Source organism: Cibotium barometz, chromosome 53 (assembly GCF_041138505.1).
Source record: "Cibotium barometz isolate CiBa-2024 chromosome 53, ASM4113850v1, whole genome shotgun sequence".
Lineage (NCBI taxonomy): Eukaryota > Viridiplantae > Streptophyta > Polypodiopsida > Cyatheales > Cibotiaceae > Cibotium > Cibotium barometz.
In genome coordinates, this window is record NC_141098.1 from 38337184 (window position 1) to 38354227 (window position 17044).

The following is a 17044-nucleotide window of genomic DNA, read 5'->3' on the forward strand; positions in this document are numbered from 1 at the left end:
ACTAAGGATTTTAAAAAATGTGAAACATGCAAGCGGACCCTTAGCTGAGTGTGGAACAAGTCGCCCAATGTTTAAATGTAGTTTTCCAAGGAAAATGCACAGTTAACTTGATTGTTAACAAGAAGTCTGAGGTCCAAACGGTGGTTTTACAAGAACCCTTAACTTGATGTGACACATTGAGTACACGATTTAGTGGTGGGGATGAGTTTCAAATCCGATTGGTATAACTCAAGTAAAAAATTTGACCGTATTGAGAATTTTCAGCAAAGGCACACAGGCTGGCTCTAGAGCTCTGCAATACCAAAGGGCTACGCTCATGGTTCATGGCATAGACAAGTGCCTAGATGATGATGGTGGCCTTCTAGTACAAAGTGAAGAAGTCAAGGGCTACAGGCACCTGACTCCATCTTGCTCTGGGTGTAGTAAGTGTAGTTGCACTCAATCTCTAGGGTGTCTGCCCACGCAACCCCCTCTCGACAGCTCGGATCCCCTTACACTACAAAAGATTAACAGCTCGGATCCCCTTTGAAAAGAGATGCCTTACTTTTAAAGGTTTGAAATCGTTAGAGATTAAAGACCATATCATATTTATATGTAGAACTAAGGTTTAAAAACCCTCAAAAATTCATCCTACATATTTTAAGGAGAACCAAAGGTAATAAGAATATCACTAGATCTTTAATTTGAGATTTGTGAAAGTGTATTGGCCCAAGCACGGCGCTTCTTCTTGTCAATGAGCATAATTAAACAAGTGAAAGTGGCCCTTCTTCTTGTCAATGAGCATAATCAAACACGTGAAACTAACAAGCTAACCACCCACTCACCCAAAAAGAAACAGATAATGCAACGATAGAAAAAGAAACAGATAATGCAAAGATAGATAGAGAGTCATGGATGGCGTGACGCCTCTCCATTATTATTTATACATGCATGCATGCATGTTCCGTACTACTTACTCTACGTCAGAGCGCTCATTCCCGGGCCATTGGATGCTGGGGATGGATGATCTTGCCCTTCCAGATGCCCGGGCCACTGCATGCTGGGACGGAGGGGATGATCTTGCCCATCCAGATGCACAGCGTCTTGCCGTCTTTCTTATCCTTGAAGATAATAGTGTCCAAGATTCTGCTGCTGGCGCTGGTGCCGGCGGGCGAGAGCTCATACCATGACACATCACATGTTGGACTCATGATCAGCAAGCCATCACCAGAGCCGTTACCCTGAGCATTTAGGCCCGTGAAGATCGGGCCTCCCGTCGTCACCCATCTCCTCCGTATCCAGCCACGCGTCACACATCTCAGTATCCCGTTCGATATCGAGACATCCTCCCATCCAAACGAGACATCCTCCCATCTCATGAAGGCTTTTCTCATCCATCTTCTTGGCCTCAAAGGCCGAACGGAACTTCTCCAGAAGCACTTCATGAGAACCAACGCTGCCCGCCTCCACCTCCATATTGCTTCAACCCCACGCACTGCAAGCACAACACCACAAGAGGACCCATCAACACCAACATAATCTCTCTCTCTCTCTCTCTCAGACACACACACCCAAGTTACACCTACCAACACCAACATATATTGTTAAACATGCTGTTTGAAGCACAACGGGCGCTTACCTCTCTCTCTCTGTCGCTCTCTCTCAAACAACACAAAAGGCCGGTTTGATGCTGAAACAAAGCTCTCGTTTATATATATATATATATATATATATATAGAGAGAGAGAGAGAGAGAGAGAGAGTCAACAGTGACCTGCACATTTGGTCGGTGGATATCGCAGAAGACCATACACCTCACGTCTCTGCACATTTGGTCGGTGCATATCTCAGAAGACCATAGACCTCACGTCTCTTGGTGAAATTAAGCTATGCGCACCAATGAAATTTATTTGGGAGTGTACCAGAGAGTACCTTGGCCTTCACTGATGAAAACTCCCTGCGCAACAAAATCTATTTGGCCCAACTTTCAAAGTTGAGAAAGGCTTTTTGAAACCTTCTCCAGTGTCTTCATTTTCCAGTTGAAATGTCACTCAAAGCAATCAATCAGTGGCCAAAAGAGCAATCCTCACACATGCCTTTGAGTTAATGCTCAGAACTCGGATAGTTGAACTACCGGAACATGGGCAAGATAACCATAAAAATATATATGCCTATCTAGGCTAATTATTTGCCCGTCCCGGATGGGGTAAGGATCTAGTACCAATACTAGTTCCTGGGGTAAGGATCTAGTACCAATACTCGTTCCTGTGTTGTTGCTGCTGCCCCTACCATTAGGGGTCGGAGGAGGTCATCTAAAACATGATGATATTGAATTAAGAAAGATACGCACAAATGATTACGATAAGAAGAAGCTTCTTTCATTATATATTTTGATTAAGTCCGAGGTCATCTGAAACATCATGATATTTAAGAAAAAAATGCACAAATCATTGAGATAAAAGAGCCTTTTCACGATACATTTTACAAAATTTTGCAAAGGCTTGTGACCGATGTTCATTGATGCTGATGTTCGATGGGACCACCAGAGCCTTGAATTCATAAAAATGGTTTTTGAAGGCGGCATTATATTCTTGCACATCTATCGTGTCTAGTCCCATGTAATTTATGTCTATAAGAAGAAACTCTAAATAAGAAGGGAAGAAAGTGTAGCAATTTGCAAAACCATGTCTCCCTCCAAGTAGTTTGAGTATGTTGGCATTATAATCAATTTTTCTCAATCTAAGATATGGAAAATATATAAAGGGGCATTGGCTTTCCATTCTAACTCTCGCAACCTCCGCCTCTATCACTTTTTTTTAAGGAAAACTATGTATCTCTTCCACTAGTTGAACTTTTGAGCTCTTTATATTAATGATGATTGCATTACTAACCACGTAAGCACGTATGATACCCATAAATTGGGGCCTGCCTAACCATGACAGCCATGGGCGAACCCACAGTCTTGGCTGTCCCCACCGAGCCACGAGCTGAGCTATACTAGCATGTAGATATGCTAACGAACATGCAAGTATGGTAGTTAGCATGCAGGTATGGTAGTTAGCATGATTTAGTGTTCTAACAAGTATGCGGGTATGGTAGTTAGCATGATTTAGTGTTCTAACAAGTATGCGGGTATGCTAACAAGCATACAAGCATGCTAATTAACATGCAGTTATACTAGTTAGCAAGCAAGTATGGTAGTTAGCATAAAGGTATGCTAGTTAACATGATTTAGTGTTCTGACAAGCAGTCAAGTATGGTGATCAGCATTGATGAGTGTGCTAATGAGCATACATGTATGCTAGCTAGCGTTAATGAGTCAAGGAGAGAAAGATTATCTTCTTTCGTTCGTACCATCTAACTCTAACAAGCATGTAGGTATGTTACTTATCATTATTTATTGTTCTAGCTAGCGTACATGCATGTTAATTTGTATAATTGGCGAGTTTCCTAACTAGTAGGTAGGTGTCATAGTTAGCATGAATAACTAGTATGCAAGTATGCCATTTATCAACAGTGAATGTACTATGATAGTTAGCACATGTAACTAGTAAACAAGGTTCATGTACTTGAGGCTAATCGAGTAAATGGACCGAATGCTTGATGTAATAGTTTCGTTTGATTCTTTTTCTGCTGCTGGCAGACATCTTTCTTGTTAAGGGAGACACATGTTTCAGACTCCCAAAAGGATTAAACAAGTTCTTTGATTTCATCCGTTATGGCACGGTAACGTGGAAGCCTTGAGCATGATTCCAGTGAGAATAAGTGGTCACCATCATTTATTCAAGACTGCAGACTATTTTTTGGGATGTACAAGGAATGCCTGGAAACTTGCATAACTTTGGTGGCCTTAGTAATGGGCACTTTCAGAGTATAATTCATGAGAGTAGTGAATGTACTTTTCTTAAGAAAGAACTCTTCTTTTCTTGGTGGTTTCTTAACAACAACCAATGTATTAGACACATTTGCTATTATTGTTGATTGCAGTTCATCATGTTCTCTAGAGAGAGAGAGAGAGAGAGAGAGAGAGAGATTAATGGGTTGGTGTTCTCCTAAATTATCTTTGATTCATTTGCTCAAAACATTAGTTTTTGGTGTCTTTATATAAAGTACACTAAGAGAATTTGGCTTTTCCATTGTAGCTCTTACATCTCCTGACTACAACTTTTTGTGGGAAACTATGTATGTCTTCTATTAAGTGAATTTTAAATTAAATCTTTGAGTTCCTTATATTAATGATGATTGAGTTTTTACTTGAATACACTTAAGATACTTACAAAACTCGCCTTCATGAATGGAAATATTTAGCATTGTGGAACCATGGTATAAAAAGTTAATCAAATTCACAATGGCATTGTTTTGTTTTATTCCAACTATTCAACTTGACTAAATATTCTCAAGCTCACCCATAGCAATGCTGCAGTACAAATTGATCATCACGAAACTAGGTTTGAGGTTGGCAAGTACGGTTGCCATGGCTTCAAAAGCTGCAAAATAACATGCTCTTTACCAACAAAAACACACCCACACATGCTCAACAAGATGAGAAGTTCAAGAAATTGTCATCATCATCCTCACTCTCCTCATTCTCAAGGAAATGCACAAGAGAGAGTTTGTAAGAACCAAGAGAGAGTAGAAGAAGAGAGAAGAGAATATGAGAAATTTAATAATTTGTCAACATCATCCTCACTCTCCTGAATCTCTTTCTCCATTGATGAAGAACAAGAAAATGCATAAGAGAGAGCTTGCAAGAACCAACGGAGAGAAAACAAGAGCGAAGAGGCACCTAAATCAGCCCGTGAACTCTCCTCCAACTTCATCAACCTACTTTTATCTTTCTTGATATTATAAAATTCGGAATACATCTTCGTCAAAAGTTTAAAGACTTTATTTTTACAACTAAGGAGTTTTAAAAAGCATTCTGAAACCTTTCAAAAGTATGAAACACACACACAAAAAAGTGGCCATGGCAGTCAAAGATTGCTGACCCGCTAATATGCCATGCTAGTTTACAATAAAGCATATAAAAATGAGTATATTTGTAGGAAAAATGCTTAACATTTATCAATTTAGCACCAAAATTATGCCCAAAATAGGAGGTTATCATTCCTCCTTTTCTTAGACTTTGAGCATCCTCATGAACACTTTGAAAAGAAAGCTTTGCATTGGAATCACCACCTCAAACATGTTGACAAAGAAACCACAAACACTCTATCACTTCTCTTTTCTCCAAGTTGGACCACCTCAATCGGCACCACCCATCCAAAACTCCAACACTTCTTTACACACTTCACACTCACACCATCTCCAACTTCAACTTCCTCTTTAACACCAAAACTTCTAAAGAATTACCCTTTTATTTTGAAACGAATAAGGCAATACATCCCTCTACACGAACCCAAATAAGCCCCACCCTTACACTTATCAAAAGAGCATCATCCCCCTTTGCTTGTTAAAGCAAAGGCAATACATCCCTCTAAACGAACCCAAATAAGCCCCACCCTTACACTTATCAAAAGAGCATCATCCGGGCACCTTCATCTGGAGCAGTTAGACATCACTACTATGTGGGTCATCACCCTGTTAATAATGCCTTGGCATCCATCTTTATTCACCATGGAGAGCGTTCAGGCTTATCTATAATTCTGTTAGAGAAGGCCAATATTGTAGCATGAATAAAGAAAAGGACAAACACAGATAGAATCAAAATATGGGACACTCAATGTGGTCAATGGAGTAGGTTTTTCTAGTTTTTATAACCACATTGCACTAATCTAGTCCTCTTGTAGCTAAATCATGAGAAAAATTATTAAGTCCTAAGAGGTATCTCTCTTCATTCATTAAGTTATTCTCTACTCTAAATCCTTTCCATTCTTGTATCTTTCTATGCTCTAGCTTTACTACACTAGTGTTTATTAAATGTGTACACCTAGTATGGTTAGTTTAGCCTAAACTATTCTAGAAAAGGGTGTATTTGTTCCAATCATGGATTTAATATTCACGTGATCACAGGATTTTTTGTGATAATAACACATGTGAACAAGTTATTCACATGTTCTCATGTTACCGTTCACAAAATAACAGGTCACTTGCCATTTGGGAACCCCTTAAAAGCTTGGCTACACATGGGAATAAGCTATTCACATGTTCTCATGTTACCATCTTCACATAATAGCAGGTCAGTGGCTACCTAAGAATATTTTTTATGCCCGAGAAAGATAATTTTTTTAGGCCCTTGTGAAATCTTTGTGAATATAACATGTGATCACAAGATTTTTTGTATTATTAACATATATTATTAACATGTTCACATGTTTTTGTTTACATCAGTGAAATCCCTGGTTCCAACAAAAGTGGAGTTTTATATGCATTCACCCTTATGAATAGCATATGTTTTATAAAGTATATGAGCTTTTACAAATGTTTATTGCATTAACCAAAATACTCTTAAGAATGAGAGGGTGAAATCCCAATATGATGATGAACATCAAGACTAAGGATTTTAAAAAATGTGAAATATGCAAGCGGACCCTTAGCTGAATGTGGAACAACAAGTCCAATATTTAAATGTAGTTTTCCAAGGAAAATGCACAGTTAACTCGATTGTTAACAAGAAGTCTAGGTCCAAACGGTGGTTTTACAAGAACCCTTAACTTGATGTGACACATTGAGTACACGATTTAGAGGTGGGGATGAGTTTCAAATCCGATTGGTATAACTTAAGTAAAAAATTTGACCGTATTGAGAATTTTCAGCAAAGGCACACAGGCTGGCTCTAGAGCTCTGCAATACCAAAGGGCTACGCTCGTGGTTCATGGTGTAGACGAGTGCCTAGATGATGATGGTGGCCTTCTAGTACAAGGTGAAGAAGTCAAGGGCTATAGGCACGTGACTCCATCTTGCTCTTGGTGTAGTAAGTGTAGTTGCACTCAATCTCTAGGGTGTCTGCCCACGCAACCCCCTCTGGACCCCCATACACTACAAAAGATCGACAGCTAGGATCCCGTTTAAAAAGAGATGCCTTACTTTTAAAAGTTTGAAAACGTTAGAGATTAAAGACCATATCATATTTACATGTAGAACTAAGGTTTAAAAACCCCCAAAAAATTTCATCCCGCACATTTTAAGGAGAACCAAAGGTAATAAGAATATCACTAGATCTTTAATTTGTCATTTGTGAAAGTGTGTTGGCCCAAGCATGGCGCTTCTTCTTGTCAATGAGCATAATCAAACAAACCACCCACTCACCCAAAAAGAAACAGATAATGCAACGATAGAAGAAGAAACAGATAATGCAAAGATAGAGATATATTTGGGTTCGGTTGTTGTAGAGAGTCATGGATGGCGTGACGCCTCTCCATTATTATTTATACATGCATGCATGCATGTTCCGTACTACTTACTCTACGTCAGAGGGCTCATTCCCGGGCCACTGCATGCTGGGACGGAGGGGATGATCTTGCCCATCCAGATGCACAGCGTCTTGCCGTCTTTCTTATCCTTGAAGATAATAGTGTCCAAGATTCTGCTGGCGCTGGTGCCGGCGGGGGGCGAGAGCTCATACCATGACACATCACATGTTGGACTCATGATCAGCAAGCCATCACCAGAGCCGTTACCCTGAGCATTTAGGCCCGTGAAGATCGGGCCTCCCGTCGTCACCCATCTCCTCCGTATCCAGCCACGCGTCACACATCTCAGTATCCCGTTCGATATCGAGACATCCTCCCATCCAAACGAGACATCCTGCCATCCAAACGAGACATCCTCCCATCCAGCCTTCTGCAGCTCATGAAGGCTTTTCTCTAACGAGAGAGAGAGAGAGAGAGAGAGAGAGAGAGAGAGGGGGAGAGAGTCAACAGTGACCTGCACATTTGGTCGGTGGACATCGCAGAAGACCATACACCTCACGTCTCTGCACATTTGGTCGGTGCATATCTCAGAAGACCATAGACCTCACGTCTCTTGGTGAAATTAAGCTATGCGCACCAATAAAATTTATTTGGGAGTGTACCAGAAAGTACCTTGGCCTTCACTGATGAAAACTCCCTGCTCAACAAAATCTATTTGGCCTCCTGCTTCCCGCCCTCAAGCTGCATCGCCGTCTTTCTTTCTCTGCGGGCGGATGCCCTCCCAAGTGCATGGGCACTGAGAGGAGGAGCCCGTCTCTAGTTCGTCCACAGCTCCCATCACCTGCAAAACCCATTCAAATGCTCAGCAGTCACTTAACCGGTGCTTCTCCCTCTTCATCTCTTCAAGGTCCTAGAGCTAATCGGTGGAACCAACTCCCAGACAAACCCTGGGGAGACGACTCCTTAATAGAAGCAGTAATGGAAGAAAACTCTCGACTCATGCAAGAACTCAAGGAAGCTAAAGAGCAGCTGCTATCCACAAAAAACAGTGATCAACCCAAAGAAGCCCCCATTCCCCCAAAGGAGGACAGTCCAAACTCTAATGGCGCCAAACAGAAAGAAAGTATCTCCCCAGCTGAAAAAGGTAACCCCCAGCCCCTGTCGGTTCATGTAAGCCTTCCTGTTGAGCAGGTTAGGAACAAAGTTGAAGAATACTCTGAAAGATGTCTGGTCGGCCTGCTCTTTGGCCCGCGACCGTCTAAGGAAGCAATGAAAGCCTGGATCAGAGACAGCTGGTCCCCTTTAGGGATTGAAGTCACGCTCACTCAAGCCTTGGCCAAAGGTTACTACATATTCATGTTCAAAGAGGCCAGCATGGCTATGAAAGTCATCAGCTCGGGTCAATGGATGTTTAGGCACCTTCCCTTCTGCTTCATGAGGTGGTCCAAAGACTTCAACCCCGATGGACCTAAATCTTCAGTGTACCCTGTTTGGGTAGAGCTTCCTAACTTACCCATTCACCTTACTCCTTGGATCAAAGCCATCCTAGCTCCCCTAGGTCAAGTTTTAGGCACCAAAGCCTTCATTGACTACAATCCCGCATGGCACCCCCAAGTCCTTGTTGAGCTAGACTTGTCTCTCCCCCTCCCGGAAGAGATCTCCATTGGATGTGGGGAGTTCTCTCTCACCCAACCTATCCTCTACAAGCACTTACCAAACTCTTGCTTCCACTGTGGGAAACAGGGGCATCTCATCAGAAACTGCCCTATCAAGAACCCTCAAATCATTCTTCCTCACTCAGTTAACAAAGCTCCCCCCCCTCAGCTGGTTGGCCAGTCCCCCCCCCTCCAATCCACCTTCTAATTCCAAAGATCCCGAAAATTCAGTTGGCAACAGGCGCAAGCCAGCAGTCAAACCTAAAACCCTTGTGCCTATAATTAAGCCAAACAGGTACTCTATCCTGGCTGCCATACCAGAACCTGGGGCTTCTGAAGATGAACAGGACTGCGTGGAAAGTACTCCAATCAACAAGCTGAGGCTCGAGAAGGAGGTGGATAACCTTGACTGTTTCCAGCCCAACAAAGGAGAACAGATCATCTCTACAGCCTTCTGCATCCAATGACATGGAAATCAGTAAGGAGCTCAAGAGAGGGAGAGCGCAACTTGGTGCCACCCCCCAGTCAGCCACCAAGGTGTTGGATATATCACCCAAATCCATTCAAAGGTTGAAAGGGGCTATGTAACCTTGATTACTTCACTCACTTCACCTCCACAAAAGGGCGCCTACATCAAATATAGCCTAGAGGGAATATTTCTCATTTATGGCATACCCACATGGGGGAGATGGCATACCCACATGGGGGGAGATGGCCTTTCATGCTTGTAAGACATCATAGATGATGTCATGTGGTCATGTACTACTTGCCTATATAAGAGGCTCTTGCTAATGAAGAAGTAACTTGTGTGTTTACATGATTATGCCTAAGCCATGTCTCATTAGTATCTCTAATCCACTCTTAATCATGTTTCTAATCATGACCTAATCATGACTATAACCATGTTTGATCCTCCTTAGCTCTTGCTAATCCACTCTCTAATCCAAGATTTGGTATCAGAGCAGGTTTTACATCATCCAAAGCTCACTTATTAGGGATTAATTAGCAATTTATTAACTTAATCATATCTTATCCTCTCCTATTATCTAGGCTGAAAGACAGGCAGTCCATGGAGCTTCAATATCTCACTACCCACTTCAAGATTCACCACAAGCTTTCAGCTGCTCATTCTCAACTCAAATACGAAGGTGCTGACGGGCGGAATTAGACAGAAATCGCCTGGAGCCATCGGCATTGCAGCAGAAACCGGCGCCTTTTTATTTGGGGGAAAACGCTGCCCCATCTCCATCGCGTCACCAAGCTCTAATTCCTCAGAGCCTCAAGGGTTTTCGTAGGCTGCGAACACGCTGATCTGGTCAGAATCACGAATGGCTGCGTGGTTTGGTGGCTGTAGGACTGACAGAGCTTCTGAAGCTTCAGTTCTTAACAGTAAATTAATGGGTGATTATTCAACTTAATCACCAATGTTTTGTGCTTAAAATAGTCTCAAATCTCTGATATTTAAAGCACTTAAAGCATTAGATGCTTTGACCTAGGCTTCTACCTCCTTCAAGAACTCCAAGTGACCCAATTTTTGGAAGTTGTTTTGAAAGCATTTATCACATTGGTCACCATATACTTGATGATATTAATATATTGTGATGATGATATTGCTTACATCATTTTTTGAATCACAATGGCTGAACCATCTGATGCTGAATCATCGAACATTCAACATTTGAGGCCTAAGAAGAAAAGCAGAAAGCCGAGGAGACGGGTAAGAAACAATGTCTACAACTCAAGAGCAAACAATGTTTTAGGAGGGCATGATTGGTCTGAATTTTTCATAAATAACCTTCATCTATTTGGTGAAGGTATCTAATCTTGTAAAAGCATTAGACACTGCCCTTGAGGGATACTCAAGTGGTAAGACCTTGCTTTATCATCATGTCTACATCCTCATTCCATGTTGATAAGTTTAATGGGGTAGGCTTTCATACCTGGCAAGTTAGAGTAAGATTTATTCTCATGAAGAAAGGTCTGTGGGGAGTTGCTAGTGGAAAGGAGAAAAAACCTACCACTAGAGATGGTGAACAAGGATGGTTACCTAGAGATGAGAAAGCTTTTGCCATAATTGCATTAGGTCTAAGTGACAACTACATACATCATATCTCTAATGCAAACAACTCAGCTGAAGCATGGGAAATCTTAGAGAAATTATTTGGGGCAAAAGGGAAGCATTCCAAGATAGGGCTGAAAATCCAATTCTTTAAACTTGAAAAGAAAGCTTCTGAGTCTTTACCTACTCATCTTAATTATATGAAAAGCCTAATGTCACAACTTGCAACAATAGGAGCACCAATAGATGAAGAAGATGCCATTACAGTTTTATTGAAAAGCATGCCTTATGATGAATATGGGCACTTAGTGTCAACTCTCATGAATCTTCCGGATCCTACTTTAGAAGCCATTGAAGCTGCACTCCTTGAGGAGTACAAGAAGAAGCAAGAGAATATAGGGATAATGGAAGGGGCATACTTCTCCAACAACAAGTCACACTTCAAGAAGAAGAACTTCATCGACACAAAAGGAAAGAAGAAGACTTGTGGATTCTGCGGCAAGGACAATCATATTGAAGAAAATTGTTTCTTCAAACAAAAGGCACAAAAGGCATTTCTCGCAAGTCAAGACAAAGAAGAGCTGCAAGAAGAGGCCTCCGAAGAGGCCAATTTTATCGAAGAAGATTGGGCCTTTTGAGTAAAATCAAGGGATAGCCCATACCATGTTTAAAAACCTCTCCATCCTAAACATAACTATCTCATTGTAAGCTTTACTATGGTATTCTAGCATCATCCATCATTGCTAGCATTGTAAACCTAACTGGAATAAGACCTACGGGCACCAGCATGGTCATCATAACTAGTTCTTGTATGTTGTAACTAGAACCTAGAATTGCCATCATAAAGGTAGCATTGTCATGGATTTGGTTGAAGGAGGGTTTGTTGGATATATCACCCAAATCCATTCAAAGGTTGAAAGGGGCTATGTAACCTTGATTACTTCACTCACTTCACCTCCACAAAAGGGCGCCTACATCAAATATAGCCTAGAGGGAATATTTCTCATTTATGGCATACCCACATGGGGGAGATGGCATACCCACATGGGGGGAGATGGCCTTTCATGCTTGTAAGACATCATAGATGATGTCATGTGGTCATGTACTACTTGCCTATATAAGAGGCTCTTGCTAATGAAGAAGTAACTTGTGTGTTTACATGATTATGCCTAAGCCATGTCTCATTAGTATCTCTAATCCACTCTTAATCATGTTTCTAATCATGACCTAATCATGACTATAACCATGTTTGATCCTCCTTAGCTCTTGCTAATCCACTCTCTAATCCAAGACAAGGGAGGTACAAGCAAACCCCCCAATAAAAGATGAAAATAATCAGCTTCAATGTAAAAGGCCTAACTGATTTGAAGAAAGTTCAACTTGTCAGACAGTGGATTAAAACCAAATGCCTCTTGGACATCATTGTTTTAGTGGAGATTAAGACTACAGGAGAAGAGGTGAACAGAAGGCTCAACACTATCTCTCCTGATCACTTCTGGATTCACACCCTGCATTCACAAGGAAGTGGAGGATTGGCTGTTGGCATTCACCTCGACCTCAGCCCTGAGCTTAAGGGATTCCACATAGGGCACAACAACCAATGGATAGCAATGTACCTTAACAACTTCACTCTTGCTGGGATCTACGCCCACGGGCCCCAAAAGCAAAGGACTGATACCTGGAACTCTCTCCTCAACCTGCAGTCCCCCTCCCTCATCTTGGGTGACTTCAATATGGTAGAATCCCTCCAAGACAGGTTCCAAGCGAAGGGGCAGGCCCTATTTGGAAGAGAAAAGCTTGCTTGGGAGAAAGTCAAACGCAAACTCAATCTTCAAGACCTAGGCCAGGAAGGAATATTCTCATGGCTAAACTATTCAATAGGGGAGCTCACTAGGAAAGCCAGGCTGGACAGAGCCTATGCTAGCAATGAAATTGTTACAAAACACAACAGATGTGAATGTCTGGTCGACATGTCTACTTGCATCTCCGACCACTATCCCATTATCACCACCTTGGATAATCAAGACACTAGACACAAGGCTTGATGGTTCCACACTGATCCGGCCCTCTTCAAATTACCACTGGTCAAGGAAGAGATAGTCCATATCTGGAAATCCTTCTTCTCCTACAACCTCCCCCCGGCTAAAGCCTGGAACCTAGCCATCAAGTCTACTCAAAACCTCCTAAAGCAAGTAAGGAAGGAGGTTACTGCCCACAGGATCAGCAGGCTCATAAAACTTCAATCCCAGCTTCGGGTGCAGGAGTCTTCTACCAACCTGGGAAACCTCAACCAGCTAAGAGCTCAAATCAAAAGGGAGGAGGAAATAGCCCTCCAGCAAGCAAAACTCTTCACCAGGGACTGGTGGGCAGGTAAAGCTAATAGTCCGACCAAAGAAATGTTCAAAATGTTGAAAGTGAAACAAAGACAAGAACACCTCCCCCTCCTTTGCTTCAAGAATGGAATTAAGGCTAGCAACCACAAGGAGAACAAACAGCTTCTAACTGAATATTACAGGGATATCTTCCTTGATACAGGACCCCCCTCTCACAGCAAGCTAAAGGCCATGCAGACCATCAAAGATGCTAGGGAAGCCACTGTTCCTCCTAATCTACCAAAAGTTCTGGAGAGAGACATCTCTCAAGAGGAAATAAAAAAGGTAATCTTATCTCTCAAACCTAATAAAAGCCCAGGGGAAGATGGATTGGCTGCTGAATTCTACCAAACCTTCAGTGAGGTATTAGTAGACCCTATCCTCCAAGTGTGGCAAGAAGCTATCAAATTCGGAGCATTGCCCACCCAATCTAATCAAGGCCTTATCAAGCTTATTCACAAAAGAGGCCCTAAGGAGGAAGTAGGAAACTGGAGACCTCTAACCATGCTTAACAGCGTGTACAAGATCATAGCCAAAGCCCTTGCCCACCGTCTGTCCGAGCACATGAATAGCTGGATAAACAAGGAACAGAAAGGATTCATTAAGGGCAGATACATCCTAGACGCCATCATATCTCTTTGGGAAGGTTTTGAATATGCAGAGAAAACTAATCAGGATTTCCTCTTCATGAAGATTGACTTTGAAAAAGCATATGACAGAATCCACTGGGATTTCATCCTCCAGTCTTTAAGGGATATGGGTTTGGGACCCCATTTCACCCACATGGTCAAAACCCTCTTCGGCAACGCCAAAGCCAAGATAATATACAACGGAGAGCTCTCTGACCCCTTCCCGCTTCAGAAGAGCATCAGACAAGGCTGCCCGTTAGCCCCTCTCTTATATGCCATAGCCTCAGACGGCCTCAACTGGCTCATCAAGGAAAAGATGAAAAAAGGTGAGATAGAGGGAATAAAGCTCCTTAATGGAGACCAGATGTGTACACAGATGTTCGCTGACGACACCAATTGCCTGATAGCCAACGAGGAAGGAAGTATAAAGGCTCTCTGGGAATGCTTACAAATCTACTGCATGGCCTCAGGTTCTTCAATCAACCATTATAAAAAAGGCATCAAAACTCTCATAGATCCTCCACCTGATTGGATTAAGGAAGCAGGTTGCAATCTCCTTCAGGACGGTGTGATATTCAGGCTTCTAGGAATACCTATGGGCTTTAAGGTCACTCTTAAACAAAGATGGCAGTGGGTCATGGAAAAAATAGACAACAAGCTCCTGAGATGGAAAAGAAGACAGCTCACCTTGGCAGGGAGGATCATGGTCCTCAACCACTTCATTCTGCCCTATACCATCTATTTTATTAGCTGTTGGAAGCCTCCTGATTCTGATCTGAATAACCTTACCAAGCTGTGCAGGAACTTTCTTTGGGGCGGCGACCCTTGGAACAAGAGCATACCCAAAGTCAAGTGGGATATCTGCACCACCCCTAAAGCAAAGGGAGGACTAGGCATTCAAGATATTAGGATCACTGCTAATAGGATGGCAACCAAGTGGATCATAAGAGCATGTACCAACCCCTCGGAAGACTGGGCCCAACTTCTTCTCAAGGACACCCCAAGGTTTGTCATCACTGGTTTCAACAAATGGAACAACCTACCCCTCTCAACCATAGTTGTTTCCAAGTTCCCCTTCTCGCCCAAAGGTAGTCAACTAGTTTCCTCATTATGGAAAGCTTGGAATAACATCAAATCTTACCTAAACCCAGCCCCAAACCCCCGTATCTCAAAAGATGCTCTGGCCTGGGACTCCTGTTGGTGGTCCAGTCTCCCTTTCCCCCCTCTCCAGCCAGAGGAAGCTCAAGTAGCGCTAAACCTGCACAAGAGAGGCATTGTAACCTGGGCAGATCTCTGGAATCATCATCTAGGAACCTGGCTATCAAGAGCTGAACTTGTGGCCAGATTCGACTGCAGGACTCCTGAGTTGGACCTTGTGCAAAGCAGAACATCGGAATGGGATCAGCAGGAGACCTGGAAGCTAAGCAACCCCTCTGCCTTCAACATCTGTGCTTTCAAATGGACAGGCAATAAACCTCTTCTTCCCATGCCTAAGATTTCTAAAGCTCTTCCCATCCACCTAACCCTCAATCGTAGATGGAACACTAAGTGGGACCGGAAAAAATGGTACAATATCCTCAGAAACCTCTGGAACCCCCACACTGATCCTAAGAAGTCATGCCTAGCATGGCTTATTGCTTATAGAGCCCTATGGACTCAAGCCAAGGCAGCCAAATTCAATGTGGCATCGAATCAATGTGCAAGGTGTGGACTCCCAGAAGATGATTTTCACATCTTCCTTCAGTGCCAGCACATCTCTCATTCTCTCAATCTACTTCAAAGCATAGCAGCTAATCGGGGCAAAGCTCTACATTGGAAACAGATTTTACTGGGAGAGGCCTTAGGGTGTTCAGACACTTTGTGGAATGTCATTAGAAGCGAATATTTATGGCATGCATGGTTGCTGAGATTAGCAGCATCGTTCAACAATCCAGAAATTATAGGACCTCCGCTGTCAGTTAGTCTCATCTCATCATGCAGCAGGTACTGGTCTAAAAGATATATTACCTTCTTTAATCAACTCTGAGAAAAAGCTAGAACTTAAATTCAACAAGAAAGCCTCAGACTATACCAAGGCCAAACTGGATTCAATCAGAGAAAAAATCAACCTAGTCATTACCAAAGACAGAGCACTAATTGAATTAATCGGTAGCCTGTAAAGTCGATCTACACGCAGCTATCATGTTTCTAGTCAAAAATTCAATGCGGAGTCACACAGCAAAATTCATTAGACAGTTGAGACAGGATGCTATCAAAGTTCAATACATTTGTCAACCAGATCCTTGCAAGAAGATAGAGACAACGAGGGATAAGCCTCGGCAAGTGACCTGCAGGTCATTCGCTTCTCCTCCAGTCGATCTCCTCCTCCGTAAGGCAATCTCGAGGTTCAAGGAAGAAGAAGGAAATACTCAGTCAGAAAATCTGCCTCCGTCCCCTTGGGAGAGCCTGCTAAGCAAGGAACCCGTATACCAGGTAGAGCCCCTCAATCCTTTGCTTCACCTGTAAGAGGAAAAAAGAAAGAATCAGAACAGAGGAACACTGAACCTGCTTATCGGATACCTGAGGAAAGATGCCCGACCGACTCTCGCGGTGAAGTGAGCCAAGCGGGAGAATACAGCCATTCCGAGGGCGATCCCCCCTCTACCCCTTTAAGGATTCCTGCACACGTATTGAAATGGGATCAGATTAAAGGGATAGGAAGCCAGAACCAAAGAAGAAGATGCTCAACCACAAGCCTCAACCGGCGCCCTGAATGGCGAGCCAAAAGGACCCTGCAGCTCCCTTGCAAGTGGAAAAGAAAGAGAAGGTCGTTCGGCACTAGGAAGGAGGAGGAAAAGCATACAAGATCAGCGGGCATCTCAGCACCCCACCAGCTCCCCGCTGTAGAAGAACCAGAGTCTACAGACTGCCCGAGGCCAGCTGCATGTGATGACAAGTGGTGGCACACACACGGCCACTGCATGGTGGACACGTGGGCATATGTACATTGGATTCCTCCT

At 42.8% G+C, this 17044-nt stretch overlaps 1 protein-coding gene across 1 annotated transcript; it reads right to left on the reverse strand.

Moving 5' to 3' along the window:
- Positions 1-852: 852 nt before the first annotated feature.
- Positions 853-2270, reverse strand: LOC147608608 (uncharacterized). The gene is made up of 3 exons (XM_086789471.1): positions 2232-2270; positions 1911-1962; positions 853-1474 (listed from the first exon to the last, which is right to left on the reverse strand). Exons 1-3 carry the CDS (start codon positions 2268-2270, stop codon positions 972-974), a joined length of 594 nt encoding a protein of 197 aa, XP_086645597.1. The 3' UTR covers positions 853-971.
- Positions 2271-17044: the final 14774 nt, after the last annotated feature.